Source organism: Xenopus laevis, chromosome 6L, assembly GCF_017654675.1.
Source record: "Xenopus laevis strain J_2021 chromosome 6L, Xenopus_laevis_v10.1, whole genome shotgun sequence".
NCBI lineage: Eukaryota > Metazoa > Chordata > Amphibia > Anura > Pipidae > Xenopus > Xenopus laevis.
Window position 1 is genome coordinate 68,006,902 of NC_054381.1, and position 21,886 is coordinate 68,028,787.

General features: G+C 37.4%; 1 protein-coding gene across 1 annotated transcript in view; it reads right to left on the reverse strand.

Annotated features, from left to right (window-relative positions):
* The window catches only part of eepd1.L (endonuclease/exonuclease/phosphatase family domain containing 1 L homeolog), a 42,618-nt gene that overhangs the window by 10,296 nt on the left and 10,436 nt on the right, over positions 1-21,886 (reverse strand). Inside the window, 1 exon segment of the mRNA NM_001091639.1 lies at positions 10,648-10,699. Within this exon segment, the coding sequence (NP_001085108.1) occupies positions 10,648-10,699 (52 nt within the window).

Here is a 21,886-nt window from a genome sequence, read left to right on the forward strand (position 1 = left end):
CCTGAACAATCAAAAGTGGATGCATCCATGAGTTGTTTTCTTCAGGAACAAGAAGAACACCTTAACTTATAAATCTAATTTTTAGGCAAACAATTAGGATTCTACTCAAGCCTCCTTTTCCTGAAAACTTTTCAAAGAATGATGGCTGATTTTAACGACTTTAAATCAAGGCCAGTGCCTGGGAAAGCAAATTCCACAGTTACTAAATTAAGTTTCAGAAGCACAGCCCAGAAAACCTTAATTCCAAGGACAACATTTCTATTCAGCCTTAAGAACAAAACTACTTTGTAACTTTTCTGTAGGGTCAGGAAGACCTTAACAGAACCTGAATTCTCTTGTTGGGTTTGGTCCACTTCTTATGAAATGCTTTTGATTAGCCAACAAGAAAATCTTGCCAAAAATACACACCTAAAGCTATGTGAAACATTAATTTTACCCATGGGAATGTGATTTCCTATCAGTTTCCCTCAGTGGGGGTTTTCATTGTGCTATTCATATTATACTGCTGCTTTGGTAGGGGAAAAAAAGTCTATTGAAGCCAAATAATTTTTTACATGATTCATCTTTTCCTAATAAAATACCAATTAGAGACTGAACTCTAGGCTTATAGCACACACTGCTTTTTCTCTGTCGACATATTTGGTAGATCTGTCTTGTACCCATCTTGTGTGTGAATGAGATCTGCTAGTCATTGCGCACACAAGGTTGATTTTTGGAAGAAAATGCTTGTGTCTGTAATTTATGACCAAAATCACCATCTATATTTTAGTAATGATCCAGGCTTTTACAGATTTCACAGATTTTCACCAATCTTGGATATTGTTAGAAGTGTCAGCAACACTCACATGCTCAGTGTGCTCTCAGCAGCTGTCTTGAAGGTAAGCTTAGGGGACGTTGCAGATTGTCAAGCAGAAAATAAGGTTTGCCTGTCATATAAGCTGATGCTACAAGGCTGATTACTAAATACTGATGCCAAATTCACTGGTTGCAGAGCTGCCATGTACTTATAAACTAATAATCAAAATTAATTCCATATCAGCTTTATATTGTGATATATATACAGCATATTGTGAGTTGGCCACTAAATCAGGTGGCAGCAGTGCTGAGTATGGACTGTGAATTAGCAGAAAAGAAGTTGGGAGCTACTGGGTTAATCTTTGGAGGCACAGATCTCATCATATCACAGATTGGAGGGTTGTGGTCACCTTGAAACAGATGTCCAGATCATAATGTACAACATATCTACCCAAATCCTAGTTAAGCTTCTTCTTTAAAAGGGAAGAAATAATAGAATACGGTTGAACCTCCATTTTAAATTTTTTAGTGGAACAGATGAAAAATCCAGGAAAATGTAAAATCAGGGAAATGTATAATGCATTATACATTGGTGGGACTACAGAAAAAAGTGTAAAAAGCAGTAAAACGTAAAATCAGGGAGTGTAAAATTTAGATTTCACTTTAACAGAGATTGGAAGGACAATGTGTTTATTCCTAATAACAGGATATCAGAAAGGTATGAGAGTTGCCATGTATGCCCAGATAGTTGGGAAATTTGGGTGATTTCAATCTCAACAGCAAAGAAAAATAATGATTAAGGACAGAAAATAGCCTATGCAAAGAGACATCTTATTGAAGAGGACTCACAAGCAACGTATTAGTCCCTGACAACCACCCTTGCAGTAATACTTTATCTCTTCAGTGCCTTTAAAAGAAAGTTTCTAAAAAAAAGTTATAGTCTGGTATTTTTTCTGGTTTTTGTTTTATTTTAAGTTTTTATTTAGTACATTTATTAAATCTTATATGTTTACCAGTTATGGTACATGGTACCTACATGTAGGTAATGCATATAGTGTTATAAATATCTAGAGAGGAATAAGTCAAATCAACATGCTGTAGTTTTTCTCTTAAAAACGTTTCGCTAGTCATCCCACTGGTTTTCTCAATTCAGACTTGTACAAAGATGTTTCTGGATTTAAATACCTTAGCATCTTGTTCCAATAAGTATAATCTGTTTAGTATAACCAGCATGGGGTCAGAGAGATTATACTTATACATTTATTTATTGAGGAAAAGTATCCATATTTTTGTATATTAACAGTATTCCAACTTCTAGGATTCTCAGGTCATTTGAAGGGGAAACTATGATATCACAGGTTTGTAGAAGTATGTCATGGCTTGAATACAAAGATTTCTGAGCACCACTACTGTAAGAAACAGGCTAGTTACAAAACTATTTCTAAACAGCTTGGACAGTTCACTGTTAGGCAGAGAAAACTCAACAGCACAGTTAGCCTCCCCTTAAAAGAGAAACAAACCCTTAATAAAAAAAAAACCCTACCTCCGTACCCTACATAGATGCCCCTCCATCCTCCCCCCCAGCCTAGCTGCCCTCCCCCTGGCAAATGCCCCTAACGCTTAACTTAACCCTCAGTGCAAATTCATGGGTGACGTCTTCAGCCACTTCGGTAATCTTCGGAATGAGACGAGTGATTCTGCAATTTTCGGGAGTTTCGGTGCATGCACAGTTGTTCTCCGGTCTCATTCCGAAGATTACAGAAGAGAAGAAGATGGTGCCCGTGAACTCCGCTGGACAGAATCTGCAAGGAGGGGTAAAGAGTTAGGGGCATTTGCCCGGGGGGCAAAGATTACCGAAGAGAAGAAGATGGCGCCCGTGAACTCCGCTGGACAGAATCTGCACAAAGGGGTAAAGAGTTAGGGGCATTTGCCCAGGGGGGGGGGGCTCCTAGGCTTGGTCTATGTAGGGTAGTTCTTTGCTTGGGAACTTTTGCAACATTGTTGAAGTAACAACCAGGAGTTAGGCAAATGCAGCTTTCAATAGCAATTGTTTTTACAAACAATTTTAAAAGCATTGAAAATGTTTAATAACATTGCTAAGAATTATATTTTCTTTTATTAGGCATTTTTATTTTGGGGTTTGCCCTTTAAAATGGTGACTTTTATTACCATTTCATTTTCTTTCTATTTTCTCTGGTTTTAAAAACCAAATTTATGAAACTTAGTAATTAAATAGTGCACGGATGTAGGCATACAAATTTGGTGCAAAGTGTCATTAATATTGGACATGTGATTTGTTAGTGACAAATCAGTACAAGCACTTCAAGAAGAAGGAAAATCACCAACCAAAACGATTATGTAACAGCCAGTAGGTTAAAGATGTCTGGCAATAGTAGACATTTTGATAGAGCTTTGTGTAGAAATAAAGGTGGTGCCTCAAAATAAAATACTAATTTATTGGTGCAGTGGCCAAGAGAGAACTACAATAACAGGTTTGTGGCATCAGACACTTTTTCCAAATCCATTTCTAAACAGTGCAAATGCTAGTTCTGGGGCAAGTTCTCTAGAATAAACCCTTCAGAAGGTGAATCATGGCCCCATAGCAGTGGCTCCAGTGAAGGAAAACCAGCCTAAGACACTGCTCAAAAATCAGCAGCCATTAAAAACACTGCTAGGGATCACTACAGAAAGAACCCATACTGTTTTAAAATCTACTTGTCCTAATAATCCTAACCACATTTGCCCACAGATGTTTATATAAATTTGCAATATTTAATATTAAATCATTTATATCCAACAATTATACTGTCAAATATATTATGTAAAATGTATGGCATTAATAAAATGCCTAAGATTATTCCATAAAGGAGAAGGAAAGGCTAAACTTAAGTAAGTTATTATTAGAAAGGTCTATATAAATACACCACTAAACCCTCCAAGTAATGCTGCTCTGAGTCCTCTGTCAAAAGAAACACCACATTTCTTTCCTTCTATTGTGTACACATGGGACTTCCTGTTTTCAGCTTAAACCTCCAGGGCACAGCCTTGAGCATGCTCAGTTTGCTCCTCTCGCCCTCCCTCCTCCCCTCTCTGCAGTAATCTGAGCCCAGAGCTATGAGCGAGCAGGGAGAGACTCAGGCAGGAAGTGATGTCCCACCAAGCCAATATGGCAGCTGCTGAGACAGTTTCTAGAGCTGTTTACTCAAGTATGGTAAAGTATTCTGCAGAATAAATATAGTGTTATAGCTTGCACTATTGTGGTTAATCTATTGGCAATAAACTGCTTCAGTAGCTTTCCTTCTCCTTTAAATGTTTTTACATTCTTTATATTTTGAGAGCAAGCAGAACATTCTAAAATTCCATCTCCATAGTCACACCTCCTACAAATGAGATAATGAATTTAAAGGTGATGAGGATAAAAGAGATAATTATGCTGATACCATTGCTATACTCTGGGTTTATAGCACACGGAGGAGAAGCCGCCCCATATTATAGAGAGTGGAGAAACAGTCAACACCAGCCATGCTGCCTCTTATTTGCTTTAAGTAAATGGCAAATGGAATGCTTTATCACCCGTGAGAAATCAGTTTTATCAGCAGCTATTTATATACAGAACAATTCAGGTATGTTTGGGTACTTTGTGAACAGCTGATATCATGATTTCTGGCATGCAACAAAGCACCCATCAGTAATGATGTGTGAGAAATTTTGCTGAAATGCATTGGTCTAAGGACTACAACATTTCTTTTTGATAGCCTCAGGGCTACAGCACATGGGGTGATGGGTTGTTTGAAGACTCCTACTGTCAGCCAAATCAGCAGTAATTAAAACAACCCTATCTACCTATCAAGGCTTCTGATAATATAAAATGCAGTGCGACTACAAACCCCATACACTTTCCCCATACACTTTCAAAACAAAGGTTACCTGAAATCGGGAGTTGGTTTCAGCAATATAACAATAAAAATGCTACCTTTAAAATAAATAAATAAATAAATAAACTTTAAAAAAGAAGATAAAAATTAGCTCAGAATCAAATAATCTGTACTGCTCATAATCCATCTATGCCTCCTATAGATAGAGGTGAGAATAGCACACAGCAAGTAAAACAAGAAGAAAAGCACTTGAATGATGCTGTTTGTACTGTTGGTGTGTGCATAATAAATAATAATGACTGTCCAAACACACACACCATAATTAAAACTAAAAATAAAAGTTTCATATACATTTTTAAACATTTTGGGAGAATACATTATTTGCAATGCACACAATTGCTAATCAGTTACAATTCATTTTTGAGAGTCAAATGTTACAAATGTTAGTCTACCCAATTATAGAGGATGTTGTATAATGTGCAATGTAACAAAAATATACATGTTGTGGAATGCATTTAAGCCAACATTGTGTAGAAATCTCTCCCTCAGGCTGTTCTATTGGCCTGTACATTAAGTTCTAAAATAGTGCTGGATGCCCTTTGAAAAGGTAGAAAATACAACATTACTGGAATTAACTCTTAGTACAAAGCTCATCCAGGGACTAGCCTGATAGCCCCCTTGGGAGTCATGAGTGATTTTTACTCCTAAATGGAAAACCGAAGATGGTTCAGATGGGGCTATTTTTCTCCTTCCTCTAAGGCTAGTGTTAGACTAGGTGGATGTTGGCTTGTGCAGAAATGCAGACCAGGAATCCGCTCCTCTGCTGCTGCTGTCCTGATTGTCTTTGCCCGGGTGCAGACAGACATGGCGGATATCGGCCATGAAATACGAACGCTTGCTTTAATTGCTGGTATCCAACGCATCTGCCTGCACCAATGTGGAGACCATGCGTCTGGATGAAGACACATCATTCAGGACAGCAGCAGCAGTGGAGCGGATTCCTAGTCTGGCACTAGCCTGAATCAACCAGCAGTTAGGATGGATTCAGGTTGAACTAAATGGGTGCGTGACTTTTTTCAACCTCATCTACTATGTCTCTACATAAAAGAATCAATCTGCACTACATATTTGAATGGTTTACTTTAACCCTCTTAAATGTTCACTTGTACCACAACTACAAAATATAAACTTTATATCTAGATCTAGGTGATCAAGGTCAACTATCTCAGAAAATAATCTGTTAGGGCTTTATGACAAAAGAATCTTTAGTTTTAATTCAGGTCTGTCAAGAAATATAATCCTTTCCCAGACATGACAATAGGTTCTGATGGATGCTGACGAGCTAAACCCCAGCAACAACAATCCACTAATTGTTCATTTATGATTGATGCTGAATGTTCTAATACTTTCACTGAACTGTTCATTTGATATTCCCTGTGAAAAAAAAAAATTTGTAAACAAAAAACATATCAGATTATAAATGTAAAACAATCTGCTAAAGTACTTTCTGGTCACTTTAGAAGGGTTTCTGTAACATGGCTGCAGCATCAGAAACAACTAGAAGTAACAAGAGAAAGCCAGAACTGAGCCTGTTATTACCAACAATGTGATCCCCAAGCAAATAAAAAATCAGCTGGGGAAAGAAAAGCAAAATTAACTGCTTACTCACCGCCAGGCCCAGACTGGCAATCTGTGCATTAAGGCAAATTGTAGAAGGGCTGCTATAAGATGCCATAAACAGTCAACATTTAGTGGACTGGTGGGGGCTGTTTAGGCCTCTGTGTATTCTGAATCCTAGTCCAGGCCTACCCTACAGCCTAAATGGAACTGCTTTTATGAAAGCTGATAGAACTGTGCACACCAGAAAATACAGCATGCAATCCAGAAAGTGTTAGTTACAATTTTACTTAGGTGTGGGCCAGCATGGAGCTGAATGGCCATAGAAATATTATGGGGAGAACACTCAAAATTTAAACTACCTTTGATATTTGAATTATCCAAAATTATTTTCATTCTTATCTTGTGAATTATGTGGGAAAATAGTTTTGAAAGTGTGACTTTCAACAATTTGAGGATGACTGCATAAAAAGAAGGATTAGAGGGGCCTGATTGTAAAAGTTTACAGACTACAGATTTTCTGCAATTTATTTTTGTTTTGTTTAAGTTTAGACAATTTAATTTTTTTAGTAAAACTTAAGCTTTCTGAAAGTGCCTGAATTTTTTTATATCTAAAAAATGAAAGCATTATCTATTTTTCCCAATATAAAGAAACATCTGAGAAATAGATTTCACTATATGTGTAAAAATATACCTGATTTGGAAGCATGTCAATACCAAACATGCATAGTTTTATAGAGATTCCTGACTTGTATAGATCAGCTGTGCGATACTTAATTTCTGCATTTACCTCTAGAAAATAAACATTCTTTTGAATCATAAATGGGAAAATACGCCTATTGTGAACTACCTAATTGCAAAGCTTTGCTTAAATTAGCATTTTCATGAAATTTCAGAAAATCACATCAAAGTTTGCATCTTATCTCTTTTCATGGCTAAAGCTACAATTTGGATGCTGCAAAAACACTGCATACATTTTAAGTGACATAAGGGCTCCTAAGTTGACCCCAGAAAAACATTTACTTTTGGAAAGCACTACTTAGAAAGTACTTTTTGGAAAGGAGTGGTTCACCTTGGAGTGATATTCTGAGACAATATGCAATTGGTATTAATTTTTTAATAATTGTGCTTTTTGACTTATTTAGCTTTTTATTCAGCAGATCACTGGCAAGTTCAGCAATCTGGTTGCTAGGGTGAAAATTACCCTAGCAACCATGCACTGATCTGAACAAGAGACGGGAATATGAATAGAAGAGGACCTGAATAGAAAGATGAGTAATAATAAGAAGCCGCAGCAATACATTTGTAGCTTAACAGGGTATTTGTTTTTACATGGGGTCAGTGACCCCCATTTCAAAGCTGGAAAGAGTCAGAAGAATGCGTCAAATAATTGAAAAACTATACAAAATTAATAATGACATTCAATTGAAAGGTTGCTTGGAACTGGCCATTCTATAACATACTAAAAGTTAACTTTAAGGTGAACCACTCCTTTAATTGTCTTAAGCCTTAACATCATCTTATTTTCCAAGTATTCTTCTTACATTCAAACATAAAGCACAGTTTTATACCCCAGCAAAGGATTGCAAAACATCAGTTTTTTGCCATAAACAGTGGTATATTGCTCAGTGTGAATAGTACAAGCACAAACCATACTGCATTATTACTTCTTTGTGATTGCATATTTATCTTGCTCATAAAATCCAGAATACTCACATTTATTATTTTTATCTTTGTACTTAAGTAAATGAGGGAGATTAAATACTGTTAAGTGCAAGCTTTAAATCAAAATTCCGAAATCTTATAAAATATCTAATTTTAGCTTAGATCTTACCTTATCTCTTTCCATTCTGAAGCTGTTTATGATTTTATGTCAAGTTTTATATATTGTTACTGTCCCCTTTTGTCACCACTCCCCCCCCCACCAGTCAGTAAGTACAATTTAAAAAGGTGCCAACCCTCCACTGCCTGTGTTTCAACTGTTCTGTACACAGAGGGGCATTTTTATTATGTGGTGTAAAAAGTGGCAGGATAAAACACCACACATCACCAGGTTATTTTACGTGTCATTTCTTAGAATGCCTTTCGTCGCAAGCAATGTAAAATAACAGTGGCAAATCTGGCATTCACATGACGTAAAATAAAACATACCTTGATAAATTTGCCATTTATTTTACACAGCTTTTTACACTGTTTTTCAGCGAATTCATTCTACACAGCATAATAAATATGCCCCAGAATGTATGAGAGGTGCGTAGCACAAAGATGTCTCAGTTTGCTTGTCATTTAGAACAAACACATTCAGGTCTAGACTGAGAAACAAAATAGGCCCTGGAATTGCAGTTACACAGAGGCCCAAACAGCTCTCATCTGCCTAATAAATAACAACTATCTATGGCAACTTACAACAGCCCCTGTGGCATTTGCCAGTCCGAAGTGTCAACCCTGTACCAACAGCGTGTTAGGCAACCTGTTGTCTTTAAAAGCTGCACTTTGAAAGAAGCAGACAATTGTCTGTAAAAGTTGCATTCTGCTCTTTGCACCCAGCCCTTAGTAAATGACTCCTTATTAGTGATGTACAGGTCAGGAAAAATTAAACTCTCACCCGACCCTAACCTGCAAAATCTTACCCCGTACCCGAACCTGCAAAATTTTGTATGGGGATAGGTAGGGGATGCTAGGGAAGCCCATTTACTTGATACAGAGCTGTCAATCTACCATTGACGAGAAGCATCATTTCAGTAAGTGAATGTGCATCCACACGATTTTAACTTATTAATTGTAACAGTAGTATATAAAATATACAATATGTATTATGGAAACAAATGCTAAAAAGTCTCATTGGAAACAAATGGATGTTATGAAATACTATTGAACCCTGAGTTAGCATTCAGATTAATTTTAACCCTGTAATTGAAAAGGCAGACATTGTTTTATTAAAATGGCAATCAGTGGCGGTTGTTTTTTTATGGAGCAGCTCATGTACTGTTAAAGGTTAGAGTTCCCTTTAACTGCAGGCATCCCTACTCTGACTGCAACTTACTTGAGTACACCCCAGTGTTACATCTATTTTAAGAAAATGTCTGGAATATATTTAAAGATTCTGTATAGTAGGAAGCAAGATAAGTAAAGTACTGATAGACAGTGGTGTACCTAGGTGGGAGGGGACCCTGTAACCCCTTTTTTTCCAGTATGGCTTTTACCCCCCCTTGTCCATCTCCCCACCCCTCCTTCTACTTTACATCAAGTGCTGGGGGAGGGGGGTAGAGTGCATGTGGGTGGTACCACGGGTCTCAATATCTGGTAACTAACTAATATTAAAACCTCTGTCCCTGGGGACATAGCTTTTATACTTATGTGTTTTATTAGAGGACATGAAATTAGGAATAATTCATTTTGTCATTTATTCATAAACCATTTCCTGTGTAGTATCTAACATAACACGTACTTTGTATAATACATACTATAGATATGTGTGTAGGCAAACATTGTTTCCTGTTCTCATCAAGTCACTTGTGCTTTGGCTCCGGGAAAACAAAGTAGTCAGCCTTCTATTTTTATGTACCTAGGATGTTGGTAACGGAACCTAACAAATCAGTTGTTTAGCCTAAAGACAACTTTTAAAGGGATGGTTCACCTTTAATTTAACTCCTTCCAGTTTCCACTGACCCCATCTAAAACAAATTCTCTATAAGACTACAAAGTTATAGTTATTGCTACTTTTTAATACTCATCTTTCTATTCGGGCCTCTCCTATTCATATTTCAGTCTTTTATTCATATCAGTGCATGGTTGCTAGGGTAATTTGGACCCTACCAACCAGACTGCTGAAATTGCAAACTAGAGAGCTGTTGAATAAAAAACGAAATAACTCAGAAACCACAAATAATAAAAAAAAAAATTAAAACTAATTGTCTCAGAATATCACTCTCTACATCATACTAAAAGTTAATTTAAAGGAGAATAAATCCTTTAATACTTTATAGAAACCATACAGGAAATATTTTCAATGCCATAAGTGTACATTCAAAAAACCCGACATGCACATTTAATGGCTATTTTTTTGTGAGTTTTGTTTTATGCACAACATTATAAATACCTAAATCACCAGTCTCTGGCACATTAGCAGTGTTCTGCATTTCCACACTTTGCACTTCCAGTATAGCAACTTTTGAGTACGTTGACTATGTATTCCTCACACTTAAAGAAAACAAAAAAAGTGTCCCTCTACAATTTAAAATAAGATGCTGAAAGCCACACTGTGCGGAAACATCGAGGTTGTGTAACTGCTTTAGGGGTTTCTTCTTTCACAGTCATTAGTGCTCTAACATTTAAACACAGAAAGACAATGATAAAGTACCTTTTCCAGTGCATCTTTGTCAGACAGCTCCTGAACAGCCAGTAACTTGATGCTGAAGATAGAAAACAAGTAGTGCTTAAGTATTCTGTACTGTGCCACATACATATTTATTTTTGTGCACAAAGGGAAATATATATTCTTAAAGGGGAAATGGTCTATGCATTACATACCTGTATTTAGCTAACTCATGTATTATTGAACTCACTCTCCTTTTACCTTGATCAAGCAGCTTGGAAAAATCTTGCATGATCTAGCATAATCCCACAACATTCCCTTTGGTTAAGTCACCTTCAAACACCTTCAAGTGTGGGACAAATCGCATACACACTAAGCACTCTACCTTTGGATAAACATGCACAGGCAGGGCCGGATTTACATAGTGGGCGCCCCTAGGCCCACTGCCGTTCGTCGCCCCTGTCCCCTCCATTCGTGCAAATTTTCATCATCTGGACTGGAGCAATGGGGATTGGCGCATGGGAAATTTTAAAAATTATTGTATCTCCAGCGCATCCCCAGTGTTTTTGAACCAATGTGGGTGTGGTTGGGAAGCATGCCACCCCCCTAAAATCCTGCCGCCCTAGGCCCGGGCCTAGGTGGCCTTTCCACAAATCCGGGCCTGTGCACAGGTGATCCCAGCAGCTCTGTCATTACAAAGATAGTTGAAATCTTTGTAATGAAATGTGTGTTTAAAGATTCTGCATAATAGGATGCAAAAAAATCATTTTGAAATAAGATAAACAAAGTACTGATAGACAGTGGTGTTGCTAGGTGGGAGGGGTCCCTGTGACCCCCTTCTTGTTTCAGGATGGCTTTAACCCCTGCCCTATTTTCTTATGCGTTCAGTGGTCAAACACTCAGCCAAGCAATAGTTTGGGGGCATCAATCTTACTGAAAGTAATATTACCCTTAGGGGCACAATGAGAATCTTCTATTATTTATGACAATCCAGAGTGGAGAAAACAAAAATAAGGATAAACATTGGGGTTGCAGACTGGAGAAAATAAAAGTAAGAATATACATTGGTGGTGCAGATTGAAGAAAATAGAAGTAAGAATAATTATTGGGGGTGCTATATCAGGGTTGCCACAGAAATATTACAATTTATCCTATTTGGTTTCACAAAAATCCTGAAAGTAAGCTTTAAAAATCAAAAGGGTATTTGCTCAGTCAAATTTTGATAAAGCACTTATACTGTTGTCAGCCATTTAAACTACAATTTTTTTTTTTTGTCTCTAGGAGGAAACTGGAGCAACTGCTAACTCTATAAGGATAATGCCCAAGTCAGAATTCAACCCAGTATACAGGAGCTACAAAGAAGCAATAGTAACCACTGTGCAATATAGAAAAAAATGAACAGTTAAAATGAAAAAGTACCCAGGGCAAAAAACAGAAATAAAAGTCATATGACAGGAAGAGAGAAATGAACTGCAATAAACTCTTGGTACAGCACGCATTAAAAAGATAACTTATATAAACAAGCATCGCCCTGGGGCTTAGAATGGCACGGAGGAGTCAGGGAGTGGCCAGGCTGGTGTTGCATAGGGGGCAATTGGTTAGTCTGAACCCACTTGATCCCTGTGCATTTCTACTACAGTAGTATATAACATTCTGTCAAAATAATTGAAGTGTTAGTTTTGAGAAGTAAGGCATATACGTATAAGCATTTTGACTTCTCCACAATATCTACTTTTCATACAGATTTTGGAGTGTTTGCAATGCCAGGACACAAGAAGAGACACAATTTACCCACACTTACCAAAGAAAAAAAACGGATTTACAAACACAGATTCAAATTTTTGCTTGCATTGAGCAGCTGTGCATAGGTTGAGGAGCATGCTATTTTGGGCTCATACAAATATACTATATGGCCAAAAACACGTGGACACCTGCATGTCCAGGGTATTAATATGAAGTTGATTCTGCCTTTGCAGCTTAAAGGGGTTGTTCATTTTTTTTATTAGTATGATGTAGAGAGTGATATTCTGAGACAATTTGCAGTTAGTTTTCATTTTTTAATATTTGTAGTTTTTAAGTTATTTAGCTTTTCATTCAGCAGATCTACAGTTTGCAATTTCAGCAATCTGGTTGCTAGGGTCCAACTTTTCATATTTTTTCATATATTGATTGGAATAAGAGAAAGGAATATGAATAGTAGAGGGCCTGAATATAAAGAGGAGTACTAAAAAGTAGCAATAGCAATAAGGGGGTTATTTATCAAAGGTCAAATTATTGACCAAGAAAGAAAAAAAGGGAGGAATACACAGTATCAACCGTTATGTTTGAAACAAAGGTTAATATTTAATTTACATATTGTTGCCTTAATTAATTATTGATATTAATTAATAGAGCTTGCCCTGTTTCTGAAATAGCAGGATGACTTATAGATTATAGCATCCCTTTAAGGGTATAAATTTGGTATATAGGGTTAAAAATTATATTTAATTTATATACTGTGTAACCCTATGGTTATAAGTAGTGATGGGCGAATACATAAATTGCAAATTTGCGTTTTGTCGCTGGCAAAATGCAGTGAGAATTCGCAGCCAGAAAATCTGTCATGTCAAAAAAATTCGGGCTCGTGTCAGAATAGTCGTGCGTATAAAAATTGACGCACATCAAAATTATTCGGACGCCCCTTGACTTTAATGCATTTGGACAAAATAGGCACGTGTATAAAAATTGCAGCGGATGTTGAAATTGATGCGCATCAAAATAATTTTGGCGCCCATTGACTTCAATGCGTTTCGCAAATTTTTCACCTTTTTTTGTGAATTTCTCTGGAAATTCGCAAATATTTTGGCAAAGCAAAATGGGACTAATTTGGCCATCACTAGTTATATGACATATAATACAGTGTGGATATATCAGAGGCACAAGCAGAGATGGTATCCAACTAATTATTTAATGGACTGCTGCAGATATAGTGGCTAAGGGGGAGGCCCCATGTGTATTAAGCCAGGGGCATAATGCTCTCTACTAATATATATGGCACCAATTTTAATTACATCTGAAACCCTTGCTGACTTTTAGTCTTATGTACTGAATTGTGTGATCATTTAAAAAAATAGGAGTTCATGGACTTTTAGTATACATGCTGTTATAGTGGATATGCGTATTATTTCATTCATTGTTCAATCATAGGGGATGGGACTTATGTCAGCAAAGATGGTTGAGAATTAATTAGTCAATCCCAATAATTGGAATGGGTGGCCCCATTTTATATAGTGTATCACCAGTAACTAGGGTTGCCACCTGGCCGGTATTTTACTGGCCTGGCCGGTAAAAATGATGGTCGATCCCAATGTTATTAATAGGGAAAAAAGATAAATATATAGGAAGGCCGGTATTTTTTTCCAGAAAAGGTGTCAACCCTACCAGTAACAGAAATACCCAGGCCACCCCCCTCTGGAAGCAGAGATCGCTACAGATTCGCAAATTGCGCAAACTGCCGGCAGGCCCAGAGGGGGTGCGGTGTGGGCCCTGATGCAGTTGCACCCTTTGCACCCCTGGTAGTTCCGCAACTGTGTATCACATCAGGCAAACTATACCTTTCCCCAAGAAAGATGTCAAACTTACAACTTAACTTATTTTAAATACCAGAATCACTGTGTATAAGAACTAGTTCACCCCTTACTTCCTTGGGACCACCCCAGCATTTAAAAGGCTATTTCACAAAAGATTCCATTATATTTTATATGCTAGGGATGTCTAACTGGAGAGCCAGAAGTCCAGATGTCACACTTCAAAAGATTGTAATGGCCATCAGTCAGCCTTCACCATCTTCTTTGTATAACATGATTTTCTTAAATAGCGATAATAACAAGAGGGGAGTTACTGTTTCAAAAGTTTGCAAAAAGGAACATATCCTTTATGTAAATTTTCTTTTCCATTTGGTGGTGCAACTTCCTGACATACGACCACGTCAATGTTTGTAGTATATTGTAGAAGAAAGGGGCCCAGCACACACCAGTGTTAACTTCTGTGATAGCTTGACTGTGCCATATAAAAAAATAGCTGTTTCAACACAATGGGTTAACAGACCTGGGCAAACAGCATCTTTTATTGCATTAGCCTGCATATATGTTATACACTGGAAAAGCCTGCTGCATAGAAATGTTGCATTAATACACACCTATAATAAAGTTGTTTTACACATAAAACATGTTATTGATCTCTATTGTAGCCACCTAAATTATATGCTTTTCTACCAATTTGTGCTACTATATCTTTATGAAGTTACTTGCACAGTCAATTATTTAATCTTAGAATATTACTTTTGCAGCTTACCTTGCAACAAAGTACAAAAAGGATTTAATTTTCAACTATTGACAAACTATGCCTATCCCTTTAAGCAAATTGACTAACCTGAGAAATGATGATGATGATGAGCCATCTGGTTTAGCTGCTGCCCCATATCAGTTAAGGTTTGAACACGTTTTTGAGATGAGCAAATATTTACTTAATACTATTTGACTATCCTGTGGAAACTTTGTTAGCTTAATAAAACAACATTTTGTCAGCTAACAACTTAAGTGCATAAGCCCTACTCTATACAAGTCAAAAGAAAAAGATAGATACCATATAATTAAGTCATGTGAAAATAAGCAATTATATCATGGGGATTTTTTAATTGTTAAAAATGTGAGGAGAATGGGATTGAAAAGATGAAACATTTGGCAAAAAGTATCTAATTGCAAATGATTTCAGTGCAGTGTTACGCTTGTATGCCTGATATCTGCTGGCAGACAACTGAAAGCAATTGTGAGTTAAAAAATGAAAGGCCTAATTGTGTCAATACATGAAGGCTTACAAATAACATCATCACACAAAAAGCTTTTTGCTTCTAATAAACCAAAAGCAGTCTACAAAAACCTGAGCCTCGAGAGACGATGTGTCTTTAGGCAAGACAAACACAAGCATAAAGCCAAAACTACACAAGAGTGGCTTAAATCCAATATAGAATATGTGTCTGGACTTGAAAAAGATTCACTCATGATCTCAGAGAAAACTCAAATCATTTAAAAACAAGAAATTGCTTGCTTAATGTGGACTCTATAGTAGATGGCCTTTTTGTATTTTGGAGCTTTCTGGATAATGGGTTTTCTGGATAGCCAAGGATAAGTAGAAGCAGGGCTGACCGGCACTCAAACGGATCCACAGGACAAGAGAAGAATAGTTAAAAAAAAGATATTTTTATTTATACAAAGTTAAAAAATATGTATCATCTCCATCCACCCTACACGTTTCGTACCCACTTGGTCATGGGCTCTGATGTCAGTCACAGGATATGAGCATTTATACAGGGGACAACCAATCAAAACACAAATAAGAAAAAAGAGAAAAAAAAACCCAAAGCAATCCTTAAAGAGACAGAGTCTTATATATCTCTAAGAGACTAGATAGCGCAAAAAAAATTCTTTTAAAAAATATACAAAAAGTACGAAGTGTTGAGTAAAGATATACAGTAGATACATCATATTTCATACATACAGTAGATACATCATAATTTCCGGATAGCCTCTACTAAAATCTTAAGGATTTAAAAGTCACCGTGAAACACAGAGAATTGTAAGCTTAAAGAATTACAGTAATACTGTCATCTGTTTAATCTATGGCAAAACTATAGCAAGTTTCCAGTATTCTATCAAAGGCCAATAATAATAATCAATAATAGTAAAACTGCAGGGAAAAAAATAAACATTCCACTCCCAATTACAATCCTAGCAAAAGTACAGTATATTCTTCAATGATGCCACAGTGACTGTGATGTTATATTTTTTATTTGATCTACAGCTTCCTAAACCTCTTGAACCTCCCATCACCACAGGGCCTGTGGACAGAATAAGCATAGTTGATTGCATTAGATTATTAAAATGTTTAATTTACATGCTATTATCACTTAAATATAGCACATATTAGAGTTTTAGTCCTAACACACAGCACCTTTGTTCCTAAATTCGAGGCAGGGACTCAGCAACAGAGACAGCAAACTTAGCAAATACTAGGATACAGCAGTATAGAATGCCCAGTGGGGGAGGCGTGCTGACTGATGAAAATGTATTGTGTAGTTGTGTATAAATATCTCCAGAAAGGCCTGGGGGTTGGGTGACCTAAAGATGATTTTGTTGGACCCAGAAATATTAGAATAAGATGCATGGCATGTGTGGGACTCCAGGAAAGAATTTTATTTTCAAATATTTGAAAATATACTAATTATATCAAGTGCTCCCTTGGTACGTACTTTCCATTATAACAACATTACTACATCATGCCAAATATTCTGATACCACAAACCGTAGAGGTAGGCTAAATTATATTCTCTCCCAAAAACAAACATGGGAAAAGTGTGGACACAGACCTTAAAAACCTGAAGGTATTTCCAGCACTCCCTCTATTATCCTTCCTTCTTAGCATAGCTGGTTTTCAAGATAAAAACAGATGGCCTGTAGTAACCTCTGTACACACTTAAAATGTTGAACTCCTATAAACTGCTGTGGGCAGCAATCCAGACAGACATTTGGTTGTAGAAGAGGAACATGGTTGGTCAAGGAACTGGAGATGAAAAAAATATTGGCTAGGTTGCAAAATCCCAAACATTTTTCATCATCTCTCTAAAGTCACAAGTTTTGAACATTCTTGTTGATTTAGCAAAAGGAAAACAACATGAAAATCAATGTTTTTTAAGGGTCAGGGCACACCGGCAGATTCAGGGAGATTAGTCCCCATTCTGCCTCCCCGCTGGCTTAAATGTAAATCGCTGGCAGGATGGCACTCTGCGCGATACATTTTCCTCGCCCGAAAAGGTTTTAAGGTTTAAAAGGTTTTTAAGGTGTTTATAAATGTAATTTAGCAGCTGTCTGGCTGTCTATATTCTCTGCACTCCTGGAACAGACTCCTGAAACAACGTTGCAAGCCAGAAGATTAAAAGACCTACAGGAAATCTGATTCATGTTACATTGTTTAATGAGTCATACCCAGGGAAGAAGTATAAGATAACCAAACAATTTATTTACAAATTACATTTACAAATAACATGAAAACCATGTAAAAAGTTTAAAGGAAAAGGAAATGTCCAATCCATGGGTGTGCCAAATGTTAGGGCACCCCCAATAAGGGCCGACAACAGAAATCACAGGGGCCTGTATGACCCACCGTCACAGGCCCCTCTCTAGAGACCCCACACACATTGGTGGTCAAGAGCCGCATTGAATTTTTTTTTAAAAAAATGGTGGCCAGCCCCCCCTACAAGTAAAAATACAACATTGGTGGCCAGGGGCCTATAGAGTATTAAAATAATTGGTGACCAGAGGTTTTCAGTGGAACTTACCTTAGGTTCTTTGTCCTTGTCCTCGGTAATGACAGGTTCTTCGGTTTCCTTCGGTTACTTTCGTGGCTTTGGGTCTTTCACGGCTTCGGGACTTTAGCTTTGGCTCCTTTCGTGGCTTTAGGGCTTCAGCTCTTTTCGTGGCTTTGGGTCTTTTCACTGTTATAGGACTTCAACTTTGGGTCTTTTCATGGCATAAGGTATTTTTTTCATGACTTTGGCTCCATTCGTGGCTTCGGGTCTTTTTTTGCGGCTTTGTCTCTGTTCATTGCTTCGAGTCTTTGGCTCTGTCAACGGGGGGCCTGGCTTCTTCGAAAAGTACAGGAAAGTCTGGCATAGGCCGGGCCTGGTACAACTGTACCCTTTGTGCCCCCTTGATGGAGGTCCTGCCCCCAAGGATTGTAATGACTAAACTGATACCACGGGGGAGTGTTCCAGTTAGCAGAAAACTGTCTGCTGGGGTACTTGTGAGCCTGGGCTACTTGTGAGCGATTGATCCTCTTTCTTCCTTATTTCTTTCTTCATGCAGACACACAAGTGCAGTAAAGTTAAAAGCTGGACTTTTTTTTGGTCTACAGTACATGCCACGAGAGGAAGAGGATCGCTCACTCACAAGAACTCCCCAGCCAGTGCAGTTTTCTGCAAACATAAACACTGGCCCAGAGAATCAGATGTCATTCCAATCCTTGGGGGGGGGGGGGGGTGAACTACATTTGGCACCCACATGGATTGGACAATTTCTTTCTCCAACTAAAAAGTTGCTTAGAATAATGTTTGGTCTTATTATACAAAAAAACAGTCCTTTAGGTTCCTGGGATGTGTTTAAAAATTCAAGTGGTGTCCCTCGATGACAAAACTCTAGCTTAAGCATATTCACACAAAGATCTGGCTGTCGCTGATTGATGAAGGTTTAGTTGAGTGCTTGTCCTTCACTAATATGCAAATTAGTAAGGATCATTGACAGGCAGAGAAGGGGGTTAGGCAAAAGCAGACAGGCTAAATGTTTGCATGAGCATTTCGGTGGCAAGATCTGCTCCATATTTGCACCCAAGCTGATGCAGAGCTTGTTATTGCAAACACACACAAGCAGAGGTCTGTGGATTGGCTGATTCTTGGCCTGTGTTTAAAGCCCCCTGCTGCCTATTGACTTTAAGGAGCAGTATATGCCCCATAGTGCCATTCTGAATGCCATGTATTCATTTTACAGGGGAACCGTAAAGTCTCGCTGGTTTTCCATTGAGCAAAAGCACATCCATTATCATACGACTTGCCAAATTAAATAATAAAAACACAAAGATTTTGTCTGATTTTCTAGTTTTCTCCAAAACCCAACACACACAGGCAACAGCAAATTATATGCATAAAAAGGAAAGTGTTGTTACATAAGAATCCCCTTTGATTAAAATACCAGAACATTTGTTACACAAGCTTTAATAACTGGTCTTTTATGATAAACACAGTGCAATTCATGCATAATGCTTCAGACTAATGCTTAACTAAAGAAGTAGCTAGAAATTTTGTACATTATGTCCTTGGCTTCTGTACCAGACCAAGGCAACCACAGTCATTTAGCAGTAAAAATCTGTGTTTGTGAATATGCCCCAGTAGCTCCTCATCGTTTTCCTACTTATTCACTGTAAATGCTCTGTGCTGCCGTCACTTACTGAGCTTAGCTACCGACTCCCAATATACAGTATACATAGAACATAAATGCCACAATATAAGGCAGCTCAGAAACCAGTGGAATTAGCTTTAGAATTCAATAGTCAGCCCTGTAGCATCAGCTTATATTACAGGCCAACTTCATTTTCTGCTTGATAATTTGTGATGACCCCTAAGCTTAGCTTCTCAACAGCTGCTCAGAGCCTACTGAGCATGTAAATGTCGCAGACACTTTCTAAGTTGGTGACCCCCCTGTGACAAGTTTGAGAAGCTGACACTTTAGGCTGATGCAATGAGTTCATTATATAAAATATGGCATTTTTAGCCATATTCATTTTAAGGGTTTTGTTCTACTATAATAGCTCCATATAGACTCCAATGGCAAGTCCAGACATTTGACCCCGACCGCCCTCTGAACAATTGAAATGCTTGTTTCCTAATGGCAATCAATGACTTATGAATGCCCCCAATGGTCCAAGAGTTTGCCACTGATCACCCAGAGAGCTATTGAAATGCCTGGGTGGCAAATGTCTAGAACTGCCCCATGTACCATTGCCCTTATCAGTCCATTCATGCATTTATAGTAATAGCAAATGGCCCAGATGCTTGTAATACAGAGCCACAAAACAATCCTACAGAGTCTTACATTGACATTATCTTTCAATGTGGCAGCAATAGTTGCCAGGAAATACAAACTAAAAAAATTCAGAACAAATACAAAACCTTGACATTTCTGAATACAAGCGAGAAAAGCAAGGTTATGCACTTTGGTAGAAATAATATAATTGCGAGTTATACACTTAAATGGCAGTTTGTTGGGGGTATCCCTAAATTATTACAGGCAGATAGTGGGGAATCTTTTTTCCCATAAGAAGGATCAACCCACCAGACGCAACCCCTTTAGACTAGAAGAAAATAACTTTTATTTGAAGCAATGTAGGTGGTTCTTCATAGTGAGGACAGTGAGGTTGTGGAATGCACTGCCGGGTGATATTGTGATGGCTGATTCAGTTAATGCCTTTAAGAGCGTCTTGGATGATTTCTTGGACAAGCATATATCATAGTATCATAGTGTATGTTGATACTACAATTAGTATATATATATATATATATATATATATATATATATATATATATATATATATATATATATACCAATGTATACCGTATAGCTATATATATATATATATATATATATATATATATATATATATATATATATATATATATATATATATATATTGCTATACGGTATATAGTTTATGTGAGTATATTTAGGATGGTATCAGTGTTGGCCCACAGGGATACCAGGAAAATTCCCGGTGGGCCCTCTGACCATTTAGCCGATTTCATGGTAATTTCCTATTTCTTTATGGGGAAACAATGCTTAATAATGGAAGAATATAGTAAGTAAATATAAAAGACTAGGGGAATAAAGAGGTTGAGTGAGGAGAGGAAAAGTGGAGCCATGGTCTAATATTTCAGGTGGACCCATGGTCTAAGGTTCTCTGGTGGGCGCCTGATATCCCAGTCCGACACTGAATGGTATGAATGTGAATATATAGCATATGCACTGGGATTCATTTGGAGGTGATGGACTTGAAGGTCTTTTTTTCAACCCAGCTTAACTATGTAACTATGAGGAAAAAAACCCTAAAAACCCAAAAGCCTTGAATTAAATAAATATTTTACATGACCATGCCAGCTTTTAGATGGCAAAGTTTTGTATTAGAGTTTTTGTGGTTTCTACACTCAATAAATAATTAATTATTCATGGTACAAGAAATAATTGAAATACACACTTTTTAGCACTATAAAGTTTGATTCAGGGAAACTAAAACAATATGGAAGTTAATTAATCCCGAAGTGTGCAGTGACAGGCAGCTGCCATAGATGTCACTTACTACAAACATCGCACAGCATAAGTGTTTTCCCCAATTGTGGAAAAAATGCCTATTCCGACATTAGGCTAAAATTACTAAAATTAACTAAAATCTCTGCTATGAAAAAAAAATACAGAGCTTAATCACTGTTTGCAGAATGGAAATACAAAAACTTTCACATGAATGCCATGAAATAAACTCCTTTATGTGTACAAAAGATGGCTGCTAATTTTCTCATCAGAAGCTAAATTAAATGGTTTTTTTTTCCCAACACTAAACTACAATTAAGCTCCCCATAGATGCAACGATTCTTCTTGCCGAACGACCGATTTTAGCGAAGTCCGACCAATCCTTCGAAATTATTGTGCGG